This window comes from Clarias gariepinus, chromosome 23 (assembly GCF_024256425.1).
Source record: "Clarias gariepinus isolate MV-2021 ecotype Netherlands chromosome 23, CGAR_prim_01v2, whole genome shotgun sequence".
Lineage (NCBI taxonomy): Eukaryota > Metazoa > Chordata > Actinopteri > Siluriformes > Clariidae > Clarias > Clarias gariepinus.
In genome coordinates this window covers 3,682,400-3,706,480 of record NC_071122.1, presented here as the reverse complement: position 1 = coordinate 3,706,480, position 24,081 = coordinate 3,682,400, and the positions used below count along the sequence as shown (strand labels likewise).

Here is a 24,081-nt window from a genome sequence, read left to right as displayed (position 1 = left end):
TGCACATTACCTTTGAAAAGAATCCCGATAGAGCAGCGTTTATATATATATATATATATATATATATATATATATATATATATATATATATATAAAGCCTGTAAAAAGTGGCAAAAAAAGTTTTTTGTATTGTGTATTGCTCCTTTCTCATGGTTCTGCTTACTGTGATTAGGTTCCCTGATCCACTGGCTGAAAATCACCCCCAAAACATTAGGTTCCCACCACCATGTTTGACAGTGGGGATGGTGTTCTTAGGGTTGAAGCCTTCTCCTTTTTACGCCGAATGAAGGCTACATCATTATGGCCAAACAATTAAATTGAATTAACAACAATTAAATGTTTAATTTGACCATAAAACAGAAGACCAGAAGTCTTCTTTTTTGTCCGGATGACCATTTGCAAAGGCCAAGCAGGCTTTTCTGAGCCTTAACTGGAGAAGTGGTGTCCTCCTTGGTCTGCGTCTGTGGGACCCAGCGGTGTGCAGTGTCCTTTGGACTGTCTGCCTTGAGATGTTGCCCAGCAGAGCCCAGATTCATAAGGATAGCCTTTCCTTTCCTTTCCTTTGCTTTTCCTTTTAACAATGCGCAGCCACAGGTCCTTGGTGAGCTCCTTCGTCTTAGCCATGACTGTCCAGAAACCAACAGCCGAGAGCTTCTGTTTTTCACCCAATGAGTTGATTACAACAGCTGTTCCCAATGAATCAGGGTAATTAGGATGCTTTAGAACAGCTTGGACTATTTGGAATGGTAGAGAACTTTGGATTTTTCCATAGACTGTGACAGTTTGCAAAGGGTATGAATAATTTTGGCCATGCCACTTTTTGTTTAAATGTAAATAAAAGCTGAGAAATATTTTATCCACAATGATGCACATTGTACATCGTCTTATTATCTTCTGGAAGACGCCTGTATCATCTCCGGTCAAAAAAAACCTTGCTGGTTGAATAAAAGCAACATATATAATATATGTAATATAAAACATATATATAATTTATTTAAACAATACACACCTTTCAGCTTCTAGCACCATCAGCAGTCTTAGCTTTACTTCAGTGCTGGTACTCACTATATAACCAGCAGCTTCCCACACACAGCGTGTGATTCTCATGTCTCTCCAACACAAGTTGCTTATGTGTCGTATATAACAAGTCACATAAAGTTCTGTTTCACCGAGCGTATCTCGAACACATTACTGTCATTTTTATACTGCTGGAGTGACTCATCGACTGTCACAGAGGTACTTGTCCTTGTTTTGGCTTCAAATTTCTCCAAAAAAAGCATAAAAACCATTCGTAGCAGCTGCTCTGTTTCTAAATCGAGGCTATATAGCAGTTTACAAATTTAAAGTTTTGTTATAGACATCCTGATGTGTCTCAGAGAATATAAACTTGGCAAAACAATTAAAAAAAAATGTAAATGGTGCTGCATTTATCACATTCTGCTGTCTAACTGTTCATATCAGTAATGCAGTCTGGAAAATAAGAGCAAGGGAGTGAGAAGTGAGAGAGGGGGAGAAATGAAATTGTCTGGTTTTTTATTTTCCATTATGACCCACTTCGGGATTTTCATTTTCTCCAGATAGTGTTGTTCTTCCCACACGACTGCATCATCACATCATCTGTTCGGTCTCCTGAGTTAACTCACCACTCGATAATCATCTCTTATCTCACACACAGGAAGACTAATCATCATATTTATAGTCTCACAGATGAGTTCATGTTGTGTCTTAACCCTGGCGCTGAGCAGACAGGAATGCAGCTCTCACTCTGACTCTCGCGGCATTCTGCCGAGAACTTCACGTCCCAAAGCAGGAACCTGGAGTAGCTTCAGTTTTGTAATAAGGTTGTGACGTCAAGTGCTCTCGCTCGTGCAGCAAAGCTACCGGGTTGTGTTGTTGTTGTTTATTTTCTTGTTTAAAATCAATCAATTCTGAGCAGCCACCTCAAGTAAACTCTGACTTGGGGATCCCGAGGCGTTCTCAGGCCAATGTGGAGATACAGTATAATGTCTGCGACGCATTTTCCTTCTGAGAAAATGCGTTTGGCATTTGGCTTGTATTCGCGATCTTGTCCTTTTGGTCATGACTCACCGCTCAAAGAGGAGAGGGTCGGAACGAAGATGGACTGGTAGATTGAGAGCTTTGCCTTTTGGCTCAACTCTTTTTTCATCACAACAGTGCAGTAAAGCGACTGCAATACCGCCCCCGCTGCTCCGATTCTCCGGCCAACCTCACGTTCCAATGTTCCATCGCTCGTAAAACAAGACCCTGAGATACTTAAACTCCTTCACTTGGGGTAATGACTCCCTCCCTACCTGTAGTAGACAATCCATTGGTTTCCCCCTGAGAACCATGGCCAAAGATTTGGAGGTGCTGATCCTCATCCCTGCTGTTTCACACTCGGCTGCAAACCGATCCAGCAAGCGCCGCAGGTTACAGACTGAACACATCAGGACCACATCATCTGCAAAAAGCAGCGATTCAATCCTTAGCCCACCAAACTGAATACCCCCTCCTCTACGGCTGCCCCTTGATATCCTGTCCATAAAAATCACAAACTGGATTGGTGACGGAGCATAGCCCTGGTGGAGACCAACACCAACTGGAAATTGGCAAGAACCCCGAACTCAGCTCTCACTTTGGGCCTAAAGGGATTGGATGGCCCTGAGAAGTGACCCCCCTCACCCCATAGTCCCGCAGTACCTTCCACAGAAAATCCTGGGGACCCGATCATATGCCCTCTCCAAATTCACAAAACACATGTATGTAGATTGGATGGGCAAGCCCCCTCCAAGATTCCTGCAAGAGTTAAAAGCTGGTCCGCTGTTCCATGACCAGGATGGAATCTCTAGAAATTTTTTTGGTGTGCTAGTGTGAGTGGTTTTTGTGTATGTGTGGAGGGATGGGTTGTGTTCTGTAGGTTGTGATGCATTTTGGAGTTCACAGATGGTTCCAGCGTTATGACGTGCTGTGTTAAGTATTAAATATTAAAATATATATATTTTTAGAATGTTTTAAGTTAAATAAATGTAAACGGAATATTCTATTCTAATAGTCTACGTGTCTATAGGGCGAGTGCACGGATGAAAAGTTGATAGTGGTATGAACTTTAACAGAGGTGTGTGTTATGAGCAGGAACACGCAGCTCTCATGCTGTGAAGTTAGAAGATGTATGACGATAATGAACGTGGGGGAGACACGACATGGAGCTCTCAGGTCTCCTGCTGCTCACTCAGCTTCGCTTTTACAGCTGTAATCTTCTCATCTGTACTCACAGAGAATAATTAGCACTTATTATACAGATAAATAAAACAGATGAAAAAAAGCTAAAAAGGGAAAGGTTTGAACATAAAAAGTCTGACTTTGAGTGCTCAGTCTGATCGGGAATCCGACAAATCTGTCCTGGATGTCTGTGTTTTATGAACAGATGTGATTTAATGATTATAAAATGAATTGTGTAAAATGCGTTAAATATACGTTTTTTTCTCGTTAAAATAAAAAATCAATCCTCAAGCAAAATATGCATTAAAATTCTATGCATTATAAAATTATAATTATATATAATAAAGTATTCTTCATGTTTTCACGGGCACTGTTGAAAACTTGAATTGGTCAGAAGGGGTGTGTGCGCATGTGCGTGTGAGTGTGCGTGTGCGTGTGAGAACAGGAATCAACTGGTCTCTTTGATGTTCCACCTTAAAAGAGAAACAATGTTTCTTTTTTCAAAGTCTAAAGTAAAATGAAATGCTCTGCATTGTGAGCATGGAGTGCACTACCAGTCACGAGTTGGGCATGCCATGATTGGGCATCAGAATCACAAGGTAGTCAGTTGTAATGATTTTCAGTGTCTTGTCAACAGTTAATCTGTGATATCTCTCAATATGCTTTAGACCATCAGATGTCTTATCTATAGGAAGGGTGGATACACGGTCAGTAGCCCGACTAGTGCTACTAAAACTACTCTACAAATCCATACCATGGCAAGAAACACTCAGTTAAGGGAGGAGAAAAGACTTCAATACTTTAAGAAAAAAATTTTAAGAACTTTGAATGTATCCCCAAGTGCAGTTGATACAAGTGAGTCCTCTCATGAGGACTGTTTTAGGAAAGGAAGACCAAGAGCTACCCCTGACCGGCCTCAGAAACAGCACCTCAGATTTGAGCCCACATAAATGCCTCATGGAGTTCAAGTGGAGGACAAATGGCAACATCCACTGTTCAGAGAAGATTGTGTGAGTCAGGTCTTCATGGTCAAATAGCGGCAAAGAAACCTTTACTCAAGAAGAACAACGAGCAGAAGAGACTTGCTTGGGCCAAGAAACACAAGGAATGGACATTGGATGAGTGGTAAACTGTCCTTTGGTGTGATGAGTCCAAATGTGAGATTTTTGGTTGTCGTGGCTTTGTTAGACATGGAGAGGGTGAGCAGAGGGAGGTGTGGAGCTTCTTTGCTGTGGCACTGTTGATGACTTATCCACATATCCAGCATGGCTACCACAGCATTCAACATCTGGTTTGCACTTAATGGGACCATCGTTTGTTTCCCAATAGGATAATGTCCTCAAACACGCCTCTTGGTTATGTAACAGCTATTTGTCCGAGAAGGAAAGTGATGGAGTGATGCATCAGATGACCTGGCCTCCACAATCACCCGATCATGGTTTGGGATGTTTCGGCCCCGGGGGTGAAGGAAAAGCAACCAGGACGGTTGGAATTTAACCACTATCTCATGAGGCTGACTAAGAGAATGCCAAGGGTGTTCAAAGCTGCCCTCCAAACAAATGGTGGCTACTTACTGTAGGAAGAATCAGAAATATAAAACTGCATAATTCCATATTTGTTCTGTCTTCATTTCGAAGTCGACAGTATTATTGTACAATCTTTATAACAATAAAAATAAATAAATAAGAAATCTGTGCCCAAACTTTTGACCATTACTGAAGGTCACTGTGCACTGATCGTCGTGGGTCTGATGACCTACTGATTATAAACACCAGAACTGTCTGCTGGAGCAATAACACTGACAATTACACTGTAAAACTAGATGAGTAAACAAGCACGCACACACACACACACACACACACATGCTCTCTCTCTCTCTGTCATTGTTTGGTTAAATCTCTCATTATGTGGCGACATCACACGGGGACTGTGCAGTTATGGAAAAATAATCAAGGTTAAGGTGAAGCACCCACCAAACCACTATACACACAAATTCTGTGTACTGATACAGTGTGTTTATAATTGATTAAAATGATAAAATAACATTCATCAGAAAATAAAGATTCCTGTTTTTCTTCTTGTTCACTTTGACGCGAGTGTGACGCTGATCATTTTCTGTTAATCATGTGACTTTTCTTATTCTGGAGATTATCCTTTCTGAACCCTTTATAAACACCTTCCTGTGAGCTGAGACAAGGCGCTGTGTTTCCCGCGTGATCCAGCATTAGCGTGAGATTAACCTTCCTGCATATCTTTTTTAGCGACGCTCACGTTCTTTAGTTTGGATGGTGTTATAAAGTCCACGGTGGAATCTGGCTGAAGACGGAGTGTGAGACGGAGTGTTAGTGTGTGTAAACCAGTTTGTTTTTAAAACCAGGTGTAAAAGTCTCGAGCGAGGTTAAACATTCATGTCACTCAGGCAGTAACCAATGGGCAGATGAGAATAAATCGATTAGAACCTGATCAGATTTAAGAAAACTCTCAAATCCAAGAGTTACCGTAAACCATCTCACAATCGTATCAGGTGCGGTGGAAAACTAAATCATTTTACATTTACAGCATTTTATCTCATTATATATCTGAGCAGGGTAAGGGTCCTGCTCACGGGTCCTGCTCACGGGTCCTGCTCACGGGTCCTGCTTAAGGACTTAAGGAAACTGTCTGAGAAAGTAAACATGGATAAATTAGTGTGTAGTGGTGGTGGTGTTGATGATGATGATGATGTGGTTGTTGATGGTGTTGATGATGATGATGTGGTTGTTGATGGTGATGATGATGATGATGATGATGTGGTTGTTGATGGTGTTGATGATGAAGATGATGATAATGAAGATGATGATGTGGTTGTTGATGGTGATGATGATGAAGATGATGATGATGATGATGTGGTTGTTGATGGTGTTGATGATGATGAAGATGATGGTGATGTGGTTGTTGATGGTGTTGAAGATGATGATGATGATGATGTGGTTGTTGATGGTGTTGATGATAATGAAGATGATGATGATGATGATGATGATGTGGTTGTTGATGGTGTTGATGATGATGTGGTTGTTGATGGTGTTGATAATGCTGAAGATGATGATGATGTGGTTGTTGCTGGTGTTGATGATGATGATGATGATGTGGTTGTTGATGATGATGATGTTGATGATGATGTGGTTGTTGCTGGTGTTGATGATGATGATGATGATGTGGTTGTTGATGGTGTTGATGATGATGATGATGATGATGATGATGATGATGGTGTTGATGATGATGATGATGATGATGTGGTTGTTGATGGTGTTGATGATGATGATGATGATGATGATGATGATGTGGTTGTTGATGGTGTTGATGACAATGTGTTGAAGTTGTTATCGATGATGTTGCTGAAGTTGATGTTGAGGATGATGATAATGTTATGTTGTTGAAGTTGTTATTGATGATGATGATGTTGTTGTTGTTGTTGTTCATGTTGTCATGTTGTTGTTGAGATGATGTTGATGTTGTTGTTGTTGTTCATGTTGTTGTTGAGATGATGTTGATGTTCTTCGCTCCTGCTATGTGAGACAGATGAAGCTAAAAGTTGAACCTACGTACGATGTTTACCAGCAAATAATTATTTGCAGAGACGCCTAAATTATTCCAAAACACCGTGATGGTGTGTGCGCCTGTGTATGTGTACGTGTGTATGTGTCTGTGTGCGTGTTGTGCAGATTAGTTAAAGCCACGTGTGGTGTTTGTTTATCGGCTCACGCTGCATTAACGCACATTAACACTCTCCTGGGAGTCGTGGCTCATCACCGCACCGTGCCGCCCCGTGTCTCCTCAGGGCACAGAGACACACGCAAATAAATCAATACACATCTGTCTGTCTGCCTGTCTGCCTGTCTGCCTGTCTGTCTGTCTGTCTGTCTGTAGTAATCAGAGCCCAACTTCTGTTTGTCTTTTCAACCCTCAGGTCCTCACACACGGGGGTCCCAGTGTCCCCCGAATGAGCTGCAGTGTGAGGGGACAGAGGTGTGTGTGCACATGAGCAAGATGTGTAACGGCGTCTCTGACTGTCCTGATGGATCAGACGAAGGGGCGCACTGCAGAGGTACACACACACACACACACACACACACAACCATACAGAGCGAGAGAGTGTTAGTTAGAAGGTGTATTTATCATATAGAAGTGTTTGTTTTTGTTTTATTTTGCTTTGATTTCAGCACAATGCGCATTTTAGGGATATTGTGTAAATAGTACAGGACTTTAGGAATTAGGCCATAACGTCTGTTAGTCATAATGTCTGATATATAAATATCTACTGTAAATTAAAAAATGGTAAAAGAAAATGTTGGCCAAATAGTCAGAATGTTTGTAAACATTGTAACTATGAGATGAAAGAAATGTTTTAAATGACAATTTTATAAAAACACTATAATATTGTGGGAACAAAATAAATTCTTTAAGTTATAAAAAAAAACTATAATCATCCATACTATATTATAATATAAATCTATGATAAAGTATGTAATAAACTATAATAATAAACTAATATTTTAAGAATAAAATGTTAACACTTTGGGGAATGTAGAAGTGTAAAGTGATGTGTTAATCAAGAATTTGAAAAAGTTTGACATTAGGTTTATATTATCAGTATTAAAACTTACTTAAAAGAAAAAAAAACAGAAGAACCTGGAGAAACCTCCTCCTCCGGCACATCTGCGGCCCAACAGTACAACACCACCACAACACACACTCACAGCGGTGCAGTCTACATATGGACTTATAAACCATTATAACCTCCCGGGGAAACACACACACACACACACACACACACACACACACACACACACACACACACACATACGGAAGAGCATTGTAAACTGCATGTTGAGCTAAATCTGAAACTTCTTGAAATTTCTTTGAAGATTAAAAGGGAAGCAAAAACTCCTGCTCCTTACGCACACACACACACACACACACACACACACACACACACACACACACACACACACACACACACACTGAATAAAAATAAGAACTAAAATAAGGATAATAATAATAACTTAATATTAACAGTTTGATTTTTTTGCAGTTAATTATTTGCCTTTGTGTTTTTAGTTGTTTATTTTTATTTTACAGAGTAACGAGTTACCGGGGAAACGTGTGTGGGGTTTTTTCCCTTCGGTTTTAATTTTTTTTATTTATGATTACCCCTCATGACTGTGTGTGTGTGTGTGTGTGTGTGTTTGTGTGTGTTTGTGTGTGTGTGTGTGTGTGTGTGTTTTTTTCTTTATTCTCAGAGTTGATCTCGAACTGCACACATGCCGGCTGTCGGGAAAACTGTTCCATCACACACTCGGGTCCAAAGTGTTACTGCAAAAACGGCTATGAGATCAGCGAGGACGGAAAAGCGTGTAAAGGTTTGTTACGGACACACACACACACACACGAACACACACAAGGAAAAATGGGAAATACGATGAGTTGTGATGTGTGTGTGTGTGTGTGTTACGGGAATCTCTAATCTACTAATACTACAGTGAAGGTGTGTGTGTGTGTGTGTTCAGACTACGACGAGTGTATGGTGTACGGGACGTGCAGTCAGACGTGTACGAACACTGAGGGCTCGTATCTCTGCTCATGTGTGGAAGGCTACCTGTCTCAGCCTGATAACCGATCCTGCAAAGCCAAGAACGGTAAAACCATTCCTCTGTCTCCCATATATGTGTGTGTGTGTGTGTGTGTGTGTGTGTGTGTGTGTGTGTGTCTGAACATTTCCCCTCCATTTCTCCGTAGTTCCCGTGGATCGTCTGCCTGTGTTGCTAATCGCTAACTCTCAGAACATCCAGGCCACGTCTTTGAGCGGCGCCAGCAGCCCATCTCTCTACATCAGCACTAAGCAGACCACAGCCATGGACTTCCTGTACAGACAGGAAACGGTGTGCTGGATCCACGTGGGGGACACGCCGGCCGGGACACAGCTGAAATGCGCCAGAGTCCCAGGACTGAAAACTTTCACTGATGAGAGAGTGATTAACATATCGCTCAGCTTACACCGTGAGTACGGAGAGAACATGTTACAGCCAGACAGAGACAGACAGAGACAGAGAGAGACAGAGAGACAGAGACAGACTGAGCAAAAGAGACAAAAACGGAGAGAGATTTCAGGAGTGTCTGACATGAAGCTGGACGAAAGGAATAGAAAGAGAGAAATGGATGGATATAAAGAGCGAGACAACAAAAGTGAATCCAAGAATTTTCGACATGTAGAGTGAGGGACAGACAGGGACAAAATGGAAAAGCAGAATAGACACATGAATAGAGACAAGAAAAAAAAAAAAAGGGAAAGAAGAATAGACACATGGATAGAGACAGACAGAGACATTTACGTTTCCAAACTTATTTAAGGTTACACATTTGGAGTTGCAAAACCACTCCTCCCTTCCCTACAACCCCCCCATTATTACCCCCCTCCCATTATTACCCCCCCTCCCATTATTACCCCCCACATTATTACCCCCTCCCATTATTACCTCCCTCCCATTATTATTACCCCCTCCATTATTACCCCCCTCCCATTATAAGCCCCCTCCCATTATTACCCCCCTCCCATTATTACCCCCCATTATTCCCCCCCTCCCATTATTCCCCCCCTCCCATTATTACCCACCTTCCATTATTATTACCCCCCCATTATTACCCCCCCTCGCATTATTACCCCCCCTCGCATTATTATTACCCCCCCTCCCATTATTACCCCCCCTCCCATTATTACCCCCTCCATTATTACCCCCCTCCCATTATCACCCCCTCCCATTATTCCCCCCCTCCCATTATTATTCCCCCCCTCCCATTATTCCCCCCCTCCCATTATTACCCACCTTCCATTATTATTACCCACCTTCCATTATTATTACCCACCTTCCATTATTATTACCCCCCCATTATTACCCCCCCTCCCATTATTACCCCCCCTCCCATTATTACCCCCTCCATTATTACCCCCCTCCCATTATCACCCCCTCCCATTATTCCCCCCCTCCCATTATTATTCCCCCCCTCCCATTATTCCCCCCCTCCCATTATTACCCACCTTCCATTATTATTACCCACCTTCCATTATTATTACCCCCCCATTATTACCCCCCCCGCATTATTACCCCCTTTCATTATTATTACCCCCCCTCCCATTATAACCCCCCCTCCCATTATTACCCCCTCCATTATTATCACCCCCTCCCATTATTCCCCCCCTCCCATTATTATTCCCCCCCTCCCATTATTCCCCCCCTCCCATTATTCCCCCCCTCCCATTATTATTACCCCCCCATTATTACCCCCTCCATTATTACACCCCCCATTATTACCCCCCCTCCCATTATTACCCCCCATTATTACCCCCCTTCCATTAATACCCCCCTCCCATTATTATCCCCCCCCCCCATTTGTGTGTGTGTGTGTGTGTGTGTGTGTTCACGCTAGACATGGTTTACTTATTGTCCCTTTTGACCTCTTTGATGTCTTCCAAAGCAGTTTTGTCCTCGCATTAAGTTATCACCCCTAGGTCCACTAGGACAGTGCATCTGCCACTCAACACGGGGTACAGCGGGGTAGAGGGTGATGATCTCCAGGAGCCATCGCCCAGAACATGATCTAAACCCATGAAACATATACAAGTCACTACACGAAAGCCATTCCGAGCTGAAAAGCGTTGGAAGGCTTCGGTCTTGAGTTTACCATCAGAGAACCTGGAAATGTGAAAGTTTGGAGAACATGAAAAACGGCAGGACCTGGGACACAGAACAACCTTATTCCAGTGAATGACTGAAGGACAGAGAGAGAGAGAGAGATGGAGAGATGGAGAGGAAAGAGAGAAGGAATAAAGGCAGAGAGAAGGGCAGGGCAGGCCGGGGCTGAGTTGTCCTGTATGCTGGTATTTACATTCCTGAGAGCCAAGTGTGGCCACGACATATTGTAAACACACACCCCACCCATCCAGTCCCGCACACACACACAGACACACACACACACACACACACACACACACACACACACACACACACACACACACACACACACACACACAGAGACACACACACACACACACACACACACAGACACACACACACACAGACACACACACACACACACACACAGACACACACACACACACACACACACACACACACACACACAGAGGTTATAATAAGTCCTGGACGTGTTGCGTATAATCTGCACTTTGTGGTGTTTTGTGTTTCGCTGCTGCAGAAAATAACTCTGCTGGTTTTGTGCATCATTGTGTGTTTCCCTCTCGCAGCGTCTGGAAGTCTGAGCACACAAACACCAACACAACACACACACACACACACACAGACACACACAACTCGGCCACGCCCACTGGTTTACACATGTTGTGTTGTGGGTACGTGCAGGATCGTCACACACACACACAGAACAGTTCACTTTGTCGCGCTTGATGCTGCTGCATTATTGATGATGTGACCTGTGAAATGCTGACGAGGCTAATTTACCAGCACAGAAAGGGTGTGTGTGTGAGGTTCTTCTGTAGCCCCGCCCACTTTGTGGTTTTGTGAAATCACAGCAGTCAGCTTTTCTAGCTCTGTTTTTGAGTTTTGTCACTGAAGAGTGTGTATATTTGTGTGTTTGTAAGTTTGTGACGTAACCATGGCAACCATGAGGTGAGGTCATACAGGAAATGATGCATGTGCAGGGGATCAGCGTCTCGGCATGGCATCCAGATGTTCCTTCTCTTCTCTCTTCCTCTGTTCTGTCTGTTTTCAGTTTTCCTGTGTTCTGGTGTTAAGATGAAGGTCTGGCCTTTTTATCTTTCCTTTAATCTTTCATCTTGTAAATCTGCAAGGTTTATTTGTACACACACAGAAACACACACACACACACACACATACACACCTCTTTATAAAGTTAAAAAAAGATTGCAAGTCACAGTTTCAACATAATGTTTACATGCTGGACATCCATAAGTAATTATTCCAAGCCTGTGTGTGTGTGTGTGTGTGTGTGTGTGTGTGTGTGTGTGTGTGTGTGTGTTCCCCACAACTTTTCTTAAAGTTGTAATAATTTATAATTTATTGGTCAATTTTTAGTTTTATTATAATTTATTTATTGTTTTTTATGATCTAAAGAATATAATAAATAATTATTAGACTTAATAATTAGGGTCTATCTACAGTTAGAGTAAATTTTATTAATTTTGTCAAAGCTTGATTGCGTTAGATTATATTATTTTAAATATTGTTATTATTGCATAATGATTCTTTTTCCTTATTTAAAGATCTGGTCATTATTATTATGATTAATAAAATAATCCTATTCTTCTTAAATCATAACTTGATTATGAACCTATATGATTTTAAACATTGACGTTTTATAATAATATACGTATACATTATGGATTAGTAATCATAGTTATATTAATTAATTACTTAATATTTAAAAAGTTACAACCTTGATTGATACATTTTGGTTATGTAGTATAATATAAAGTGTAGTAAGGGATAGGAATGGATTCGATTATTAACTATTGATCCCTTTGTTTTTTGGCTTTAAAACGGGAAGTCTGGCCATCTGTGCTCTGTGTCCAGAAAAAAGCGGAACTGAAAGTTATTTCTTTTAACTTTTCCTAAGCGTCTCTGTTGATCTTATTTTGGCAAAGAGATTTTGGACTTTTCCACGACCTTCTGCCTGCTTTTACGTTCCTTATTTCTTGCTCTCTGTTTGTACGGTTTGTTCTTAGGTCACACTTTGCATACTTTTCTGCTTAATTATCGTTAGTTATGAGTAAACAACTATAAGACAAAATAAAAAGGAGTAAATATTATTAGTATTATTATTTTTACATATTGCTCTTTGTTTCCTCTCCCTGTCTTCTACCTGTATATTTCTCACTTCCCCAATTTGCCATGCAGAACCTTCGCTTTTATTGTAACTAGCAGATCAAGGCCTTTTATATAAATATATTTTTTTGTTTTGTTCCTTGCCAGATTGCGCATACGACTTCGACAGAAATGGAGAGAGAAAATGGGAAAGAGAGAGAGAGAGCAGAATTAATACTGTAATTCATATGATATTCTTTTATATCTAATACTTTTATACTGTATAGGTTTATAAATTCAGATTAATGTTATTAATGTTTTCTAATGGCTTCGGCAACAATGTAATACTTTTGTTAACCTTCATGCCAATAAAGCTCTTCTGAACTGAGAGCAAAAAAAACATGAGGGGAAAGAAGTAGGAACGTAAAATATGGCGAATGAAAAGAAAGAAACGTATATGGGGGTAAAGAAGATATGAGAGTCAGAAAGAAGAAAGTCTGGATCGAAAGGGACAAGTGATGAACGAGAAAAAGGAAAATGGATAATGAACGAAACGGATTAGATAAGTAACGGAAGTGATAGAGCAAGAACGGAAAGGAAGAAAAAGTGCAATTGAGAGAAAGGAATGGAAATAGAGAGAAAAAGTGAGAGGAGATGATAAAGGAGGGTCAAGAAAAATGAACAGGACAGACAGAGGAGAAAGGGAGGGAGGGATGTACAGACACGGCGTCTCTGTCAGACAGACAGACAAACAGACACACGCAGACAGACAGACACACAGACAGACAGACACAGACAGACAGACAGACACAAGCAGACAGACAGACACAGACAGACAGACATACACAGACAGACAGACACACAGACAGACAGACAGACACACAAAGACAGACAGACACACAAAGACAGACAGACACACAAAGACAGACAGACACACAAAGACAGACAGACAGACACACAAAGACAGACAGACAGACACACAAAGACAGACAGACAGACACACAAAGACAGACAGACACACACACAGACAGACACACACACACACAGACAGACAGACACAGACAGACAGACAGACAGACAGACAGAGTAGTGTGTGTAACCACCAGGTTGTCCTGACTGAGGTGATGTGCGTCACTGTACAGTACAGATGTGATGGTGTGTGTGTTGTACAGATGTGGAACAGATGGCGATCGACTGGCTGACGGGAAATTTTTACTTTGTGGACGACATGGACGATCGGATCTTTGTGTGTGATAAAGACGGAGTGACGTGTGTGACGCTGCTGGATCAGGAGCTGTACAACCCCAAAGGAATCGCCCTGGACCCTACCATGGGGTACACACACACACACACACACACACACACACACACACATAAAGTTTAAAATAAAACACAAAAACCATCTTGGAGCTTTCTCCACTTTTACTGGAAAAATATTCCAAAAGCTTTGTTGCATAAGTATACATACCCTTTTGTAAGACAGTTACATTCGAGTATTCCTCACACTGCTACGGTTACTGAAGTTCCTCTGATGAACCCCATGTGAAGTTGTGTGTTTCTGTACAAGTTTTTTTTTTTTTTTACATCTTCCTGCTTTCATCGAAGAGCTTACAGAGCATGTATCGATCAGGACAGGGCTACCGAGGAATTTCTAAAGCATTAAATAGAGGGAGCACCGGTACCATGGAGCACCGTGAAGTCCCTCATCAACAAGTGGAGGAAATGGAGCTCTACAGTGACATCAGCAAGAACAAGAAGTTCCTTTAAAACGGATTAAATAGGACAGAAACGTAGGCTGTTGAGGGATCTATAGCAATGTTAGAGCAGCTGCAGGAACATCTGGCTGACTCAGTACCAATGTTCAAGTACCAGAGTACTTGCGGGCCCAACGCACTAATCCAACTCGAGAAGAAGAAGGTGGTCAGGGTTTTGGAATGTCCAGTTAGAGCTTCACATTACATCTAAAAGCTTAGGAACCTATAGGAGAAGCTATAGGAGAACCTCCTCACTAAATGAAGATTTTTATTCCAAAAATTACTTATTTGTATTATTAAGTCTTAAAAGTTAAAAGATGTGCTAACTAAAAAAACAGGTACTTTTTTTTTTACCCAATGGTAAAAACAGTTACTGTATTAAAGCCGTTATGTTTTTTACACTGTGTGTGTGTGTGTGTGTGTGTGTGTGTGTGTGTGTGTGTGTGTGTGTGTGTGTACAGAAAGTTGTTCTTTACGGATTACGGACAGATCCCGAAGGTGGAGCGGTGTGACATGGACGGTCAAAACCGCTCCAAGCTGGTGGACAGTAAGATCGTGTTCCCTCATGGAGTCACGCTGGACCTGGTCAGTAAACTGGTGTACTGGGCCGACGCCTACCTGGACTACATCGAGGTCATCGACTACGAAGGGAAACACAGACACACCATCATCCAGGGGCTACTGGTATACACACACACACACACACACACACACACACACACACACACATGGAGTTGTATAATTCTTTCATCATTCATGTAATTTCTCTCTCTTCCCATCTGTATGTCTCTTTATGTCACTCGTCTTGTCTCTCTTTTATGCCTGTCTTTACCTCCCCATGTCTCCCTTCCACTTTCCTTTCCCTTCTCTCTCTCTCTCTCTCTCTCTCTCTCTCTCTCTCCTTTAGATCGAGCATCTTTATGGTCTGACCGTTTTTGAAAATTATCTTTACGCCACAAACTCGGACAACGGTAATGTGCAGCCGAAGACGAGCGTGATTCGTGTGAACCGCTTCAACAGCTCTGACTATCAGGTGGTGACTCGCGTGGATAAGGGCGGGGCTCTGCACGTCTATCACCAGAGATGCCAACCTCCAGGTACGCAAACACCCCCTGCACGAGGTACAGTCCAACCTCTACACGACGCTCTCTACACACACACACACACACACACACACACACAGACTTTTTTAATTTATAATTATTTTACATATGTTCAGGTCAGATGACTCAACTCTTTACACAGTTCATCATTATATACAGAAACTATTTATTTATTTAACTATCACCAGGTTAAAACTGTCAGTCATGATTTCTCGTTTTTCAATTATTTGGTTATTCTTTGTTATTTTATTTTATATATTGTACATATTATTAAATTTCTGGAATATCATTTATTTAAAATTAATCATTTATTTTACCTGCATATTTACCTCCTTTCTTATAATTTTTTTTTTTTTGCTCGTTTTTTTCCTACTTTCTTTTTCTTCTACCCCTCTCTCTCTCTCTTACCATCTGTATGTCTCTCTACCTGTCTCTGTCTTTGTCTCCATCTCTATGTCTGACCTTCTCTCTCCCCATTTCCCCCCGCTCTCTTTCACTGTATCTCTCGCCTCTATTTCTCTTCCCGTGTCTCTCTGTGTTTCTCTCTTCCCATCTGTATGTCTCTTTATGTCACTTTTCTTGTCTCTCTTTTATGCCTGTCTTTACCTCTCCATGTCTCCCTTCCACTTTCCTTTCCCTTCTCTTTCTCTCAATGCCTGTCTGATCTTCTCCATGTCTCCCTTTCACTCTCTCCTTCTCTTTCTCCTTCTTTTCCCTGTCTCTCTCACAATCTGTATGTCTCCCTCTGTCTCCATGTCTTTCTTCCCATCTCTTTCCGTGTCTGTCTGTCTCTCTCACAATCTGTATGTCTCTCTCTGTCTCCATGTCTCTCTTTCCGTCTCTTTCCGTGTCTGTCTGTCTCTCTCACAATCTGTATGTCTCCATGTCTCTTTTTCCGTCTCTTTCCGTGTCTGTCTGTCTCTCTCACAATCTGTATGTCTCCCTCTGTCTCCATGTCTTTCTTCCCATCTCTTTCCGTGTCTGTCTGTCTCTCTCACAATCTGTATGTCTCTCCCTGTCTCCATTCCCGTCTCTTTCCGTGTCTGTCTGTCTCTCTCACAATCTGTATGTCTCTCTCTGTCTCCATGTCTCTCTTTCCGTCTCTTTCCATGTCTGTCTGTCTCTCTTACAATCTGTATGTCTCTCTCTGTCTCCATGTCTCTCTTTCCGTCTCTTTCCGTGTCTGTCTGTCTCTCTCACAATCTGTATGTCTCTCTCTGTCTCCCTGTCTCCATTCCTGTCTCTTTCCGTGTCTGTCTGTCTCTCTTACAATCTGTATGTCTCTCTCTGTCTCCATGTCTCTCTTCCCGTCTCTTTCCGTGTCTGTCTGTCTCTCTTACAATCTGTATGTCTCTCTCTGTCTCCATGTCTCTCTTTCCGTGTCTGTCTGTCTCTCTCACAATCTGTATGTCTCTTCTCTGTCTCCATGTCTCTCTTTCCGTCTCTTTCCGTGTCTGTCTGTCTCTCTCACAATCTGTATGTCTCCCTCTGTCTCCATGTCTCTCTTCCCGTCTCTTTCCGTGTCTGTCTGTCTCTCTCACAATCTGTATGTCTCCCTCTGTCTCCATGTCTCTCTTCCCGTCTCTTTCCGTGTCTGTCTGTCTCTCTCAATCTGTATGTCTCTCTCCATGTCCTCATCTCTCTCTCTCCCTCTCCCCAATACTGGTCTGTGTCTTAGTGAGGAGTCACGCGTGTGTGATGGATCCAAATGGGAAGCCTGGCGGTTGTTCTGATATCTGTTTATTGGGAAACAGCCACAAGGCGCGAACGTGTCGCTGTCGCTCTGGATTCAGCCTGGGCAGCGACGGGAAATCCTGCAAGAGTGAGTCTGCAGTAACTGATAATAATTTCAATATTCTATCAATAACAATAATAAGATGGATGGATGGATGGATAGATACAGCAGATAGATTACTTTATCATGATCGATAAACCAATTACAAGTTGTTCAGCAGCTCTTCACCAATGTTTAGGAAAAGCCATAAAAATTATACATACTGAAAACAATAAATAATAAAAGCAGTAATGAAGCAGTAAGAGGACGTGTTCTGTGTGTGTGGTCTTCTTCTATCTATTGAGTTGCTGTGGTAGATGGATCTGCTTTAACTTCTTGCGTAAGTAGAGTTTTGCTGGGTTTGCTTCACAAGGTGTGAGACCATATCAGGTGTGTGTGAGATGCAGACCCGTATCCTCTCTACTTCCTGCCCTTTAATGTGGGACTGCACGCTGTGGTTTGAGTTCCTGGAAGCGATGATCATCTCTGTGGTGTTTAAGGTGTTGAATTCCTGTTTGTTATGACGGCAGCGCTCCGCCAGATGTTAGACTTTCTCCCTGTTGCTCATCAATTCTGCTATGGTGGTGTGATCAACAGACTGACAATGGTTCAGGGGAATGGATGTGGGAGCAGTTACGTGTGGAGAGAATGTAGAGGACAGGGCTGAGGACACGCTTTGTGAATAATTGCAACCTCGTCGGACGTTTTGCCCAGAATGCTTGTGCAAAGCGAGAGTTTAAGCCCAAGTTGGGCTTGCTGTTAATAGGGAACACTTTTTATCACTGACAGATAACAGCTGATGACGTCCACAAGGTTCCTGCAGGAGAGTTTCCTTGTTCATCAGAGGAATGGTTTCACTAAGTCGTCTGGTTTAATGCTCGCTTAGTGAATCTGATCGAGTTCATTTTAATTAACAGTATTGATCATTTTCATACTAAAAAACTTTCATACAGTTTTGCCTTTTTGGTGAAAAAATTACTGAAGCATAATTCACTTTTTCCTGCGGTTGATGTCATCGCTGCACTTTGCCTTCTGTTTACTGTCAGATTTTTTTTTATTAAATAAAGCAGAAAATTTGGGGGGTTTTAAATTCATTACATTTCTAAAGCTGTTTTTTTTCGGTTTGTTCTTAATTATTGTTGAAATATATTGTTCATATAGTGTTGTATAGTGTTAAAATCATTAGTTTTATTTATTTCTAAATCCTTTTTCCGTGTTGTTAAATTCCTTGTGGTTCAGACTTGATGACTGTATTTTTGTTTTTTTCACTCCTGCTCCCCAGAGCCTGAGCATGAGCTGTTCCTGGTCTACGGGAAAGGCCGCCCTGGTGTGATCAGAGGGATGGACATTAACCCCAAGGTGCAGGATGAGTACATGATCCCCATAGAGAACCTGATGAACCCTCGCGCCCTTGACTTCCACGCTCAGAGCAACTTCATCTACTTCTCCGACGCCACCAGCTACCTAATCGGTCGACAGAAGATCGACGGCACAGAGAGAGACACCATCCTGAAGGATGGTACATCATCACTCTTCCCATCGTTCACTTAATAAAGCTGAACAAGAGCCTTAAACAGAGCTGGGAATAATAACCAGTCGAGAATGAGAAGGTGGAGCGGGAAGGAGAAAGGCAAAAGACGGAGACAAAAATTAAAGTATTTCAAAAAGAGTGTGTGTGTGTGTGTGTTGTACAGGTGTGCACACGGTGGAGGGAATAGCTGTGGACTGGATGGCCAACAATCTGTACTGGACTGACGATGGCCCGAAGAAGACCATCAGCGTGGCTCGACTGGAGAAAGCGGCTCAGACGAGGAAAACTCTCATTGAGGGCAAAATGACACATCCACGAGCCATCGTAGTCGATCCCAAAAACGGGTGAGAGGGTTGAGTGTGAACAGGATCAGATGTAAGTAGAATGGAGATTGGACAGGGACAGGATAGACTGTGAGTGAGATCTAGTGAACATGGTGTTGTTAGAGTGTAAGTAGGATGCTATCTAATCAAGGTCCAGCAAGATCAGAGTCTGAACAGGATTGAGTCCAATTAGGATCATGTGTGAATGGGATAAAGTTTAAATGGGTTCAAGTGTGAACAACAGTGACTATAAAATGGATCAACAGGGCCAATTAGGATCAGATGTGATCAGGATCGAGTGTAAAGTCGATGAACTGTGTTGAATGAGTTTGGAGTGGGTAGATGAGCCGTTTGAATTTGATCGAGGTGTGAATTCAGTTGTGGTCATGCAAATGGGATTGCAGTGAGAATGAGTTTAAAGTGAAAATGGGATCCGAGTGAAAATAGCATTGAAGTGTGAAAGGGATCAAAATGTGAAGCAGAACCATTATGAATTGGATTGAGGTGTTTTATGGATCAAGGTGTGAAGTGAGAATGGGTTCAGGTGGGAATGGGATTGAATTGGATCAAAGTGGGAATGGGATCGGGTGTGGTCAGGAGCAGAATTCAGGATTAAGGCATAAACTTGACTGATGTGTATGTAAACATCTACAGTACAGGGTGGGCCATTTATATGGATCCACCTTAATAAAATGGGAATGGTTGGTGATATTAACTTCCTGTTTGTGGCACATTAGTATATGTGAGGGGGAGAACTTTTCAACATGGGTGGTGACCATGGTGGCCATTTTGAAGTCGGCCATTTTGGATCCAACTTTTGTTTTTTCAATATGAAGAGGGTCATGTGACACATCAAACTTATAAAATGTGTTCGACGTGCTGCCCATTGTGTTGGATTGTCAATGCAACCCTCTTCTCCCATTCTTCACACATTGATAGCAACACAATGGACAGCACATTGAACATATTTTATAACACGTTTTATAAGTGGTCAGAAACTTGTAAATAACTCATGAAAGAATAAAGTTACGTTAAAACCAGCCACACCATTGTTTTTCTTGTGAAATTCCCAATAAGTTTGATGTGTCACATGACATTCTTCCTTTAAAAAAAAAAACCCAAAAGTTGGATCCAAAATGTCCGACTTCAAAATGGCCACCATGGTCACCGCCCATCTTGAAATGTTAATATCAGCAAAACGAGTTTTCTGAAGTTCTGAGAAATCTGAAGTTTTATTCTTTCTCACTTATGACAGAATAAAAGAGACTTCATTTAAATATGTGTGATCAGTTTCCTAAATGATCTGATCTCTAAGCTAAACTCTCAGTTCTGTAATTACTCATTAAACTGGATAATGAATAAATTTTACTCATTACAGAAATGATTTTCTCTCAGATTCGTGAAAAATCTGTTATCAGTTCTTTAATAAACCTGATAATTACTTTCACCAACAATTAAAGCTAATTATCTGAGTAGTTAGTTGATTCAACTTGTATTGATTTACTCTCGTACGACTACGGGAGGCTCAGTGGGAAGAGTCTCAGACGAAGGGCTGTCAGTCAAGCATACTCATTAGTATATAAAGCCACACTCCGATCAGTGTGGTCAGCTGCTGTGTCACAAATTGATCAGATTTCCTTCTCTGATTTCTTATTTTATTAATATTAATTAAACAAAAATGTTCTTGTTTTACAAAATATTGAATTAAATAGCTGTTACTGCTAAAAAAGGCATTTGGCTTAGCAGTGCTGATACTAACACCCTAAACCTTTGGCAGATGGATGTACTGGACAGATTGGGAAGAAGATCCGAAAGACAGCAAGAGGGGTAAAATCGAGAGGGCCTGGATGGACGGAACCAACCGGAACATTCTCTTAACATCAAAGACGGTTCTGTGGCCCAACGGTCTGAGTCTAGATGTACCTCAGGGGATCCTGTACTGGGTCGACGCGTATTACGACCGCATTGAGATGGTCTACCTCAACAGCACTGAGCGCAAAGTCAGCTCCTCCACCTTTATCTCCTCACTTTCACTCTTCAGCCCTCAACAAGCAACAAATGTAGCTTTAACCACAAATACATAGCTGCTACACACTAAACTGATCTGTCTCATGCCAGAAATTATTCAGATATAATGAAATAAAACAATAGAATGTGTGTGGAAGCATTTCTGACGTCCTGCCACGCTAGCTCTGTGCAGCCATTCTGCTACCTAGATAGACAATAGCAACATTGTTAGCTAGTAATTGACTTGTATGTAAACCATAGCAGCTAGCTAGTTCTTAACATGTAAAGTATAGCAACTAGCTAGTTCTTAACATTTAACCTATAGCAACTAGCTAGTTATTAACTTGTAAACTATAGCAGCTAGCTAGTTCTTAACATTTAACCTATAGCAACTAGCTAGTTTTTACCATGTAAACTATAGAAACTAGCTAATTATTAACTTGTAAACTATAGCAGCTAGCTAGTTCTTAACATGTAAAGTATAGCTACTCTCTAGTTCTTAACATTTAACCTATAGCAACCAGCTAGTTTTTACCATGTAAACTATAGAAACTGGCTAGTTATTAACTTGTAAACTCTAGCAGCTAGCTTTTTATTTTTATGGGATTCATGGCAGTCAATGAGGTAAATATCGTTAGTTGAACTCCATGTTAAATATTTCTTTTGCCCTTAGACGGTGTATGAGGGACAGGAGCTGAGTCATGCCTTTGGTCTCTGCCATTATAAGAACTTTCTGTTCTGGAACGAGTATCGTAGCGGGAGCATCTACAAACTTGACCAGGACACCAAGTCCGTCACGCTTCTTCGCAATGAGCGTCCACCTATCTTTGAAATCCGCATGTATGACGCCCAGCAGCAGCAAGGTACCGACGTAACTTAGCACGGAAATGAAGCATTTCTGCATCAAAGAGCTATTGAAGTAGCCTAATGTTCTGGATTCTGATTAGCATTTAGCTTAACTATTAACACTTTACCAAACTCAAGGCTACAAGTGTGTCATTTAGCCGCTGTTTTGATAAAATACACCTTTCAGGATAAATTCATCTGCTGGGTCTGTTCCAGGTACGAATGCGTGTCGAGCGAATAACGGTGGATGCAGTATACTGTGCTTAGCGACGCCGCACGGTCGCACGTGTGCATGTGCTGAAGATCAGCTCCTGGATTCGGCAGATAACACTAGTTGTAAAGGTAAAATAGCGAATTAGCCAATGTGTTTATTAACATTTTATAACTATTACACTAATGTATTACATAGTAATAACTAAAATATATTAACAAAAAATTTATTTGCATAGGGCTTTTTACAGTGGTCATTGTTGCATAGCAGCTTTACAGAATAAAAAGAAAATGATGAAAATGTGTGAAAAAATATGTATTAAATCCAAATACATAACTTTACTCATAATCCAAACCTTTAACCACTAAAACTATTAGCTACTTAGCATTCTAAGAAAGAATTGTTCATATACAGGTAGTTAGCACATGCTAATAGTTAGAAAGTTAAGCAGTCGCAGAAGTGGCATCTACTAAAAAGTAGCTAGTTAGAATTCTGAGGAAATGTCATCATTCTAACAGCTAGCTAGAATAGAATTAAATGCTAGTTAGTAGCATACTGAAAAATTGTTGCTGCTCTCAGTTATCATTTTGAGGTATAACTGGTCAATCATGCTAACAGCTAGCTAGCTTGAATTTCAAGGTTAGCGTACATGTGTAACAGCTAGCTCATGAACACTGCAAGATAAACTGCACATGCTAAGAAGCATTATTTAAAAAAAGAAATTTAACTCCCTCTCTCGCTGTGTGTGTGTGTGTGTGTGTGTGTGTTTGTGTGTGAAGCGAACCCATCCTATATTCCTCCTCCTCAGTGTCAGTCAGGAGAATTTGCCTGTAAGAATAATCGCTGTATCCAGGACAGGTGGAGGTGCGACGGAGACAACGACTGCCTGGACAACAGCGACGAAGCTCCAGAGCTCTGCCGTAAGGACACACACACACACACACACACACACACACACACACACACACACACACACGTATATATAAAAAAGACACCACTACAATTTAATCTAGAAACTTCTGGAATGTCATCAAGAGGAAGATGGATGGTCACAAAACAAAGCTGAGCTGTTTGCTTTTTGCAAAAAGAGTGGTATACAGTTACACAACAGAAATATGAAAACCTGTTGGAGAGCCGGACAAAACGCATGAACTCTGTAATTGCAAATCGCCGTTATTTCACCAAATACTGATTTGCTAATGTTATTCAGCCAAATCATTAACACAGTTATTTGCATTTTGTTCATCTTGTGTTGTGATGATGTCGGTTCCTTTAAATATAGCAAATATATTCAAATATATATACCGTATATACATATACGATGTATAAATAATATATATATATATATGGATAGTGAGCATATGTCAAATCACAAATTTCCCCCTAAGAAATACTGGAAACTCCTATAATTTGTTCTACAGCGCAAAAATGTTTATATAAAAAGAATTTTAGTATATATGCACATTAATGCATTTACACA

General features: G+C 41.3%; 1 protein-coding gene across 3 annotated transcripts in view; it reads left to right on the top strand.

The window, feature by feature from the left end:
• lrp1aa (low density lipoprotein receptor-related protein 1Aa) overlaps positions 1 to 24,081 on the top strand; it is a 128,325-nt gene that overhangs the window by 36,595 nt on the left and 67,649 nt on the right. For all 3 annotated transcript variants that reach the window (XM_053484044.1, XM_053484046.1, XM_053484045.1), the window contains exons 3-16: positions 7,166 to 7,303; positions 8,499 to 8,618; positions 8,766 to 8,894; positions 8,995 to 9,255; positions 14,225 to 14,387; positions 15,268 to 15,490; positions 15,714 to 15,903; positions 17,588 to 17,731; positions 18,966 to 19,202; positions 19,378 to 19,558; positions 21,315 to 21,537; positions 22,218 to 22,407; positions 22,607 to 22,732; positions 23,381 to 23,521. In XM_053484044.1, the coding sequence (XP_053340019.1) occupies positions 7,166 to 7,303; positions 8,499 to 8,618; positions 8,766 to 8,894; positions 8,995 to 9,255; positions 14,225 to 14,387; positions 15,268 to 15,490; positions 15,714 to 15,903; positions 17,588 to 17,731; positions 18,966 to 19,202; positions 19,378 to 19,558; positions 21,315 to 21,537; positions 22,218 to 22,407; positions 22,607 to 22,732; positions 23,381 to 23,521 (2,466 nt within the window). The remainder of the gene's footprint in view (positions 1 to 7,165; positions 7,304 to 8,498; positions 8,619 to 8,765; positions 8,895 to 8,994; positions 9,256 to 14,224; positions 14,388 to 15,267; positions 15,491 to 15,713; positions 15,904 to 17,587; positions 17,732 to 18,965; positions 19,203 to 19,377; positions 19,559 to 21,314; positions 21,538 to 22,217; positions 22,408 to 22,606; positions 22,733 to 23,380; positions 23,522 to 24,081) is intronic.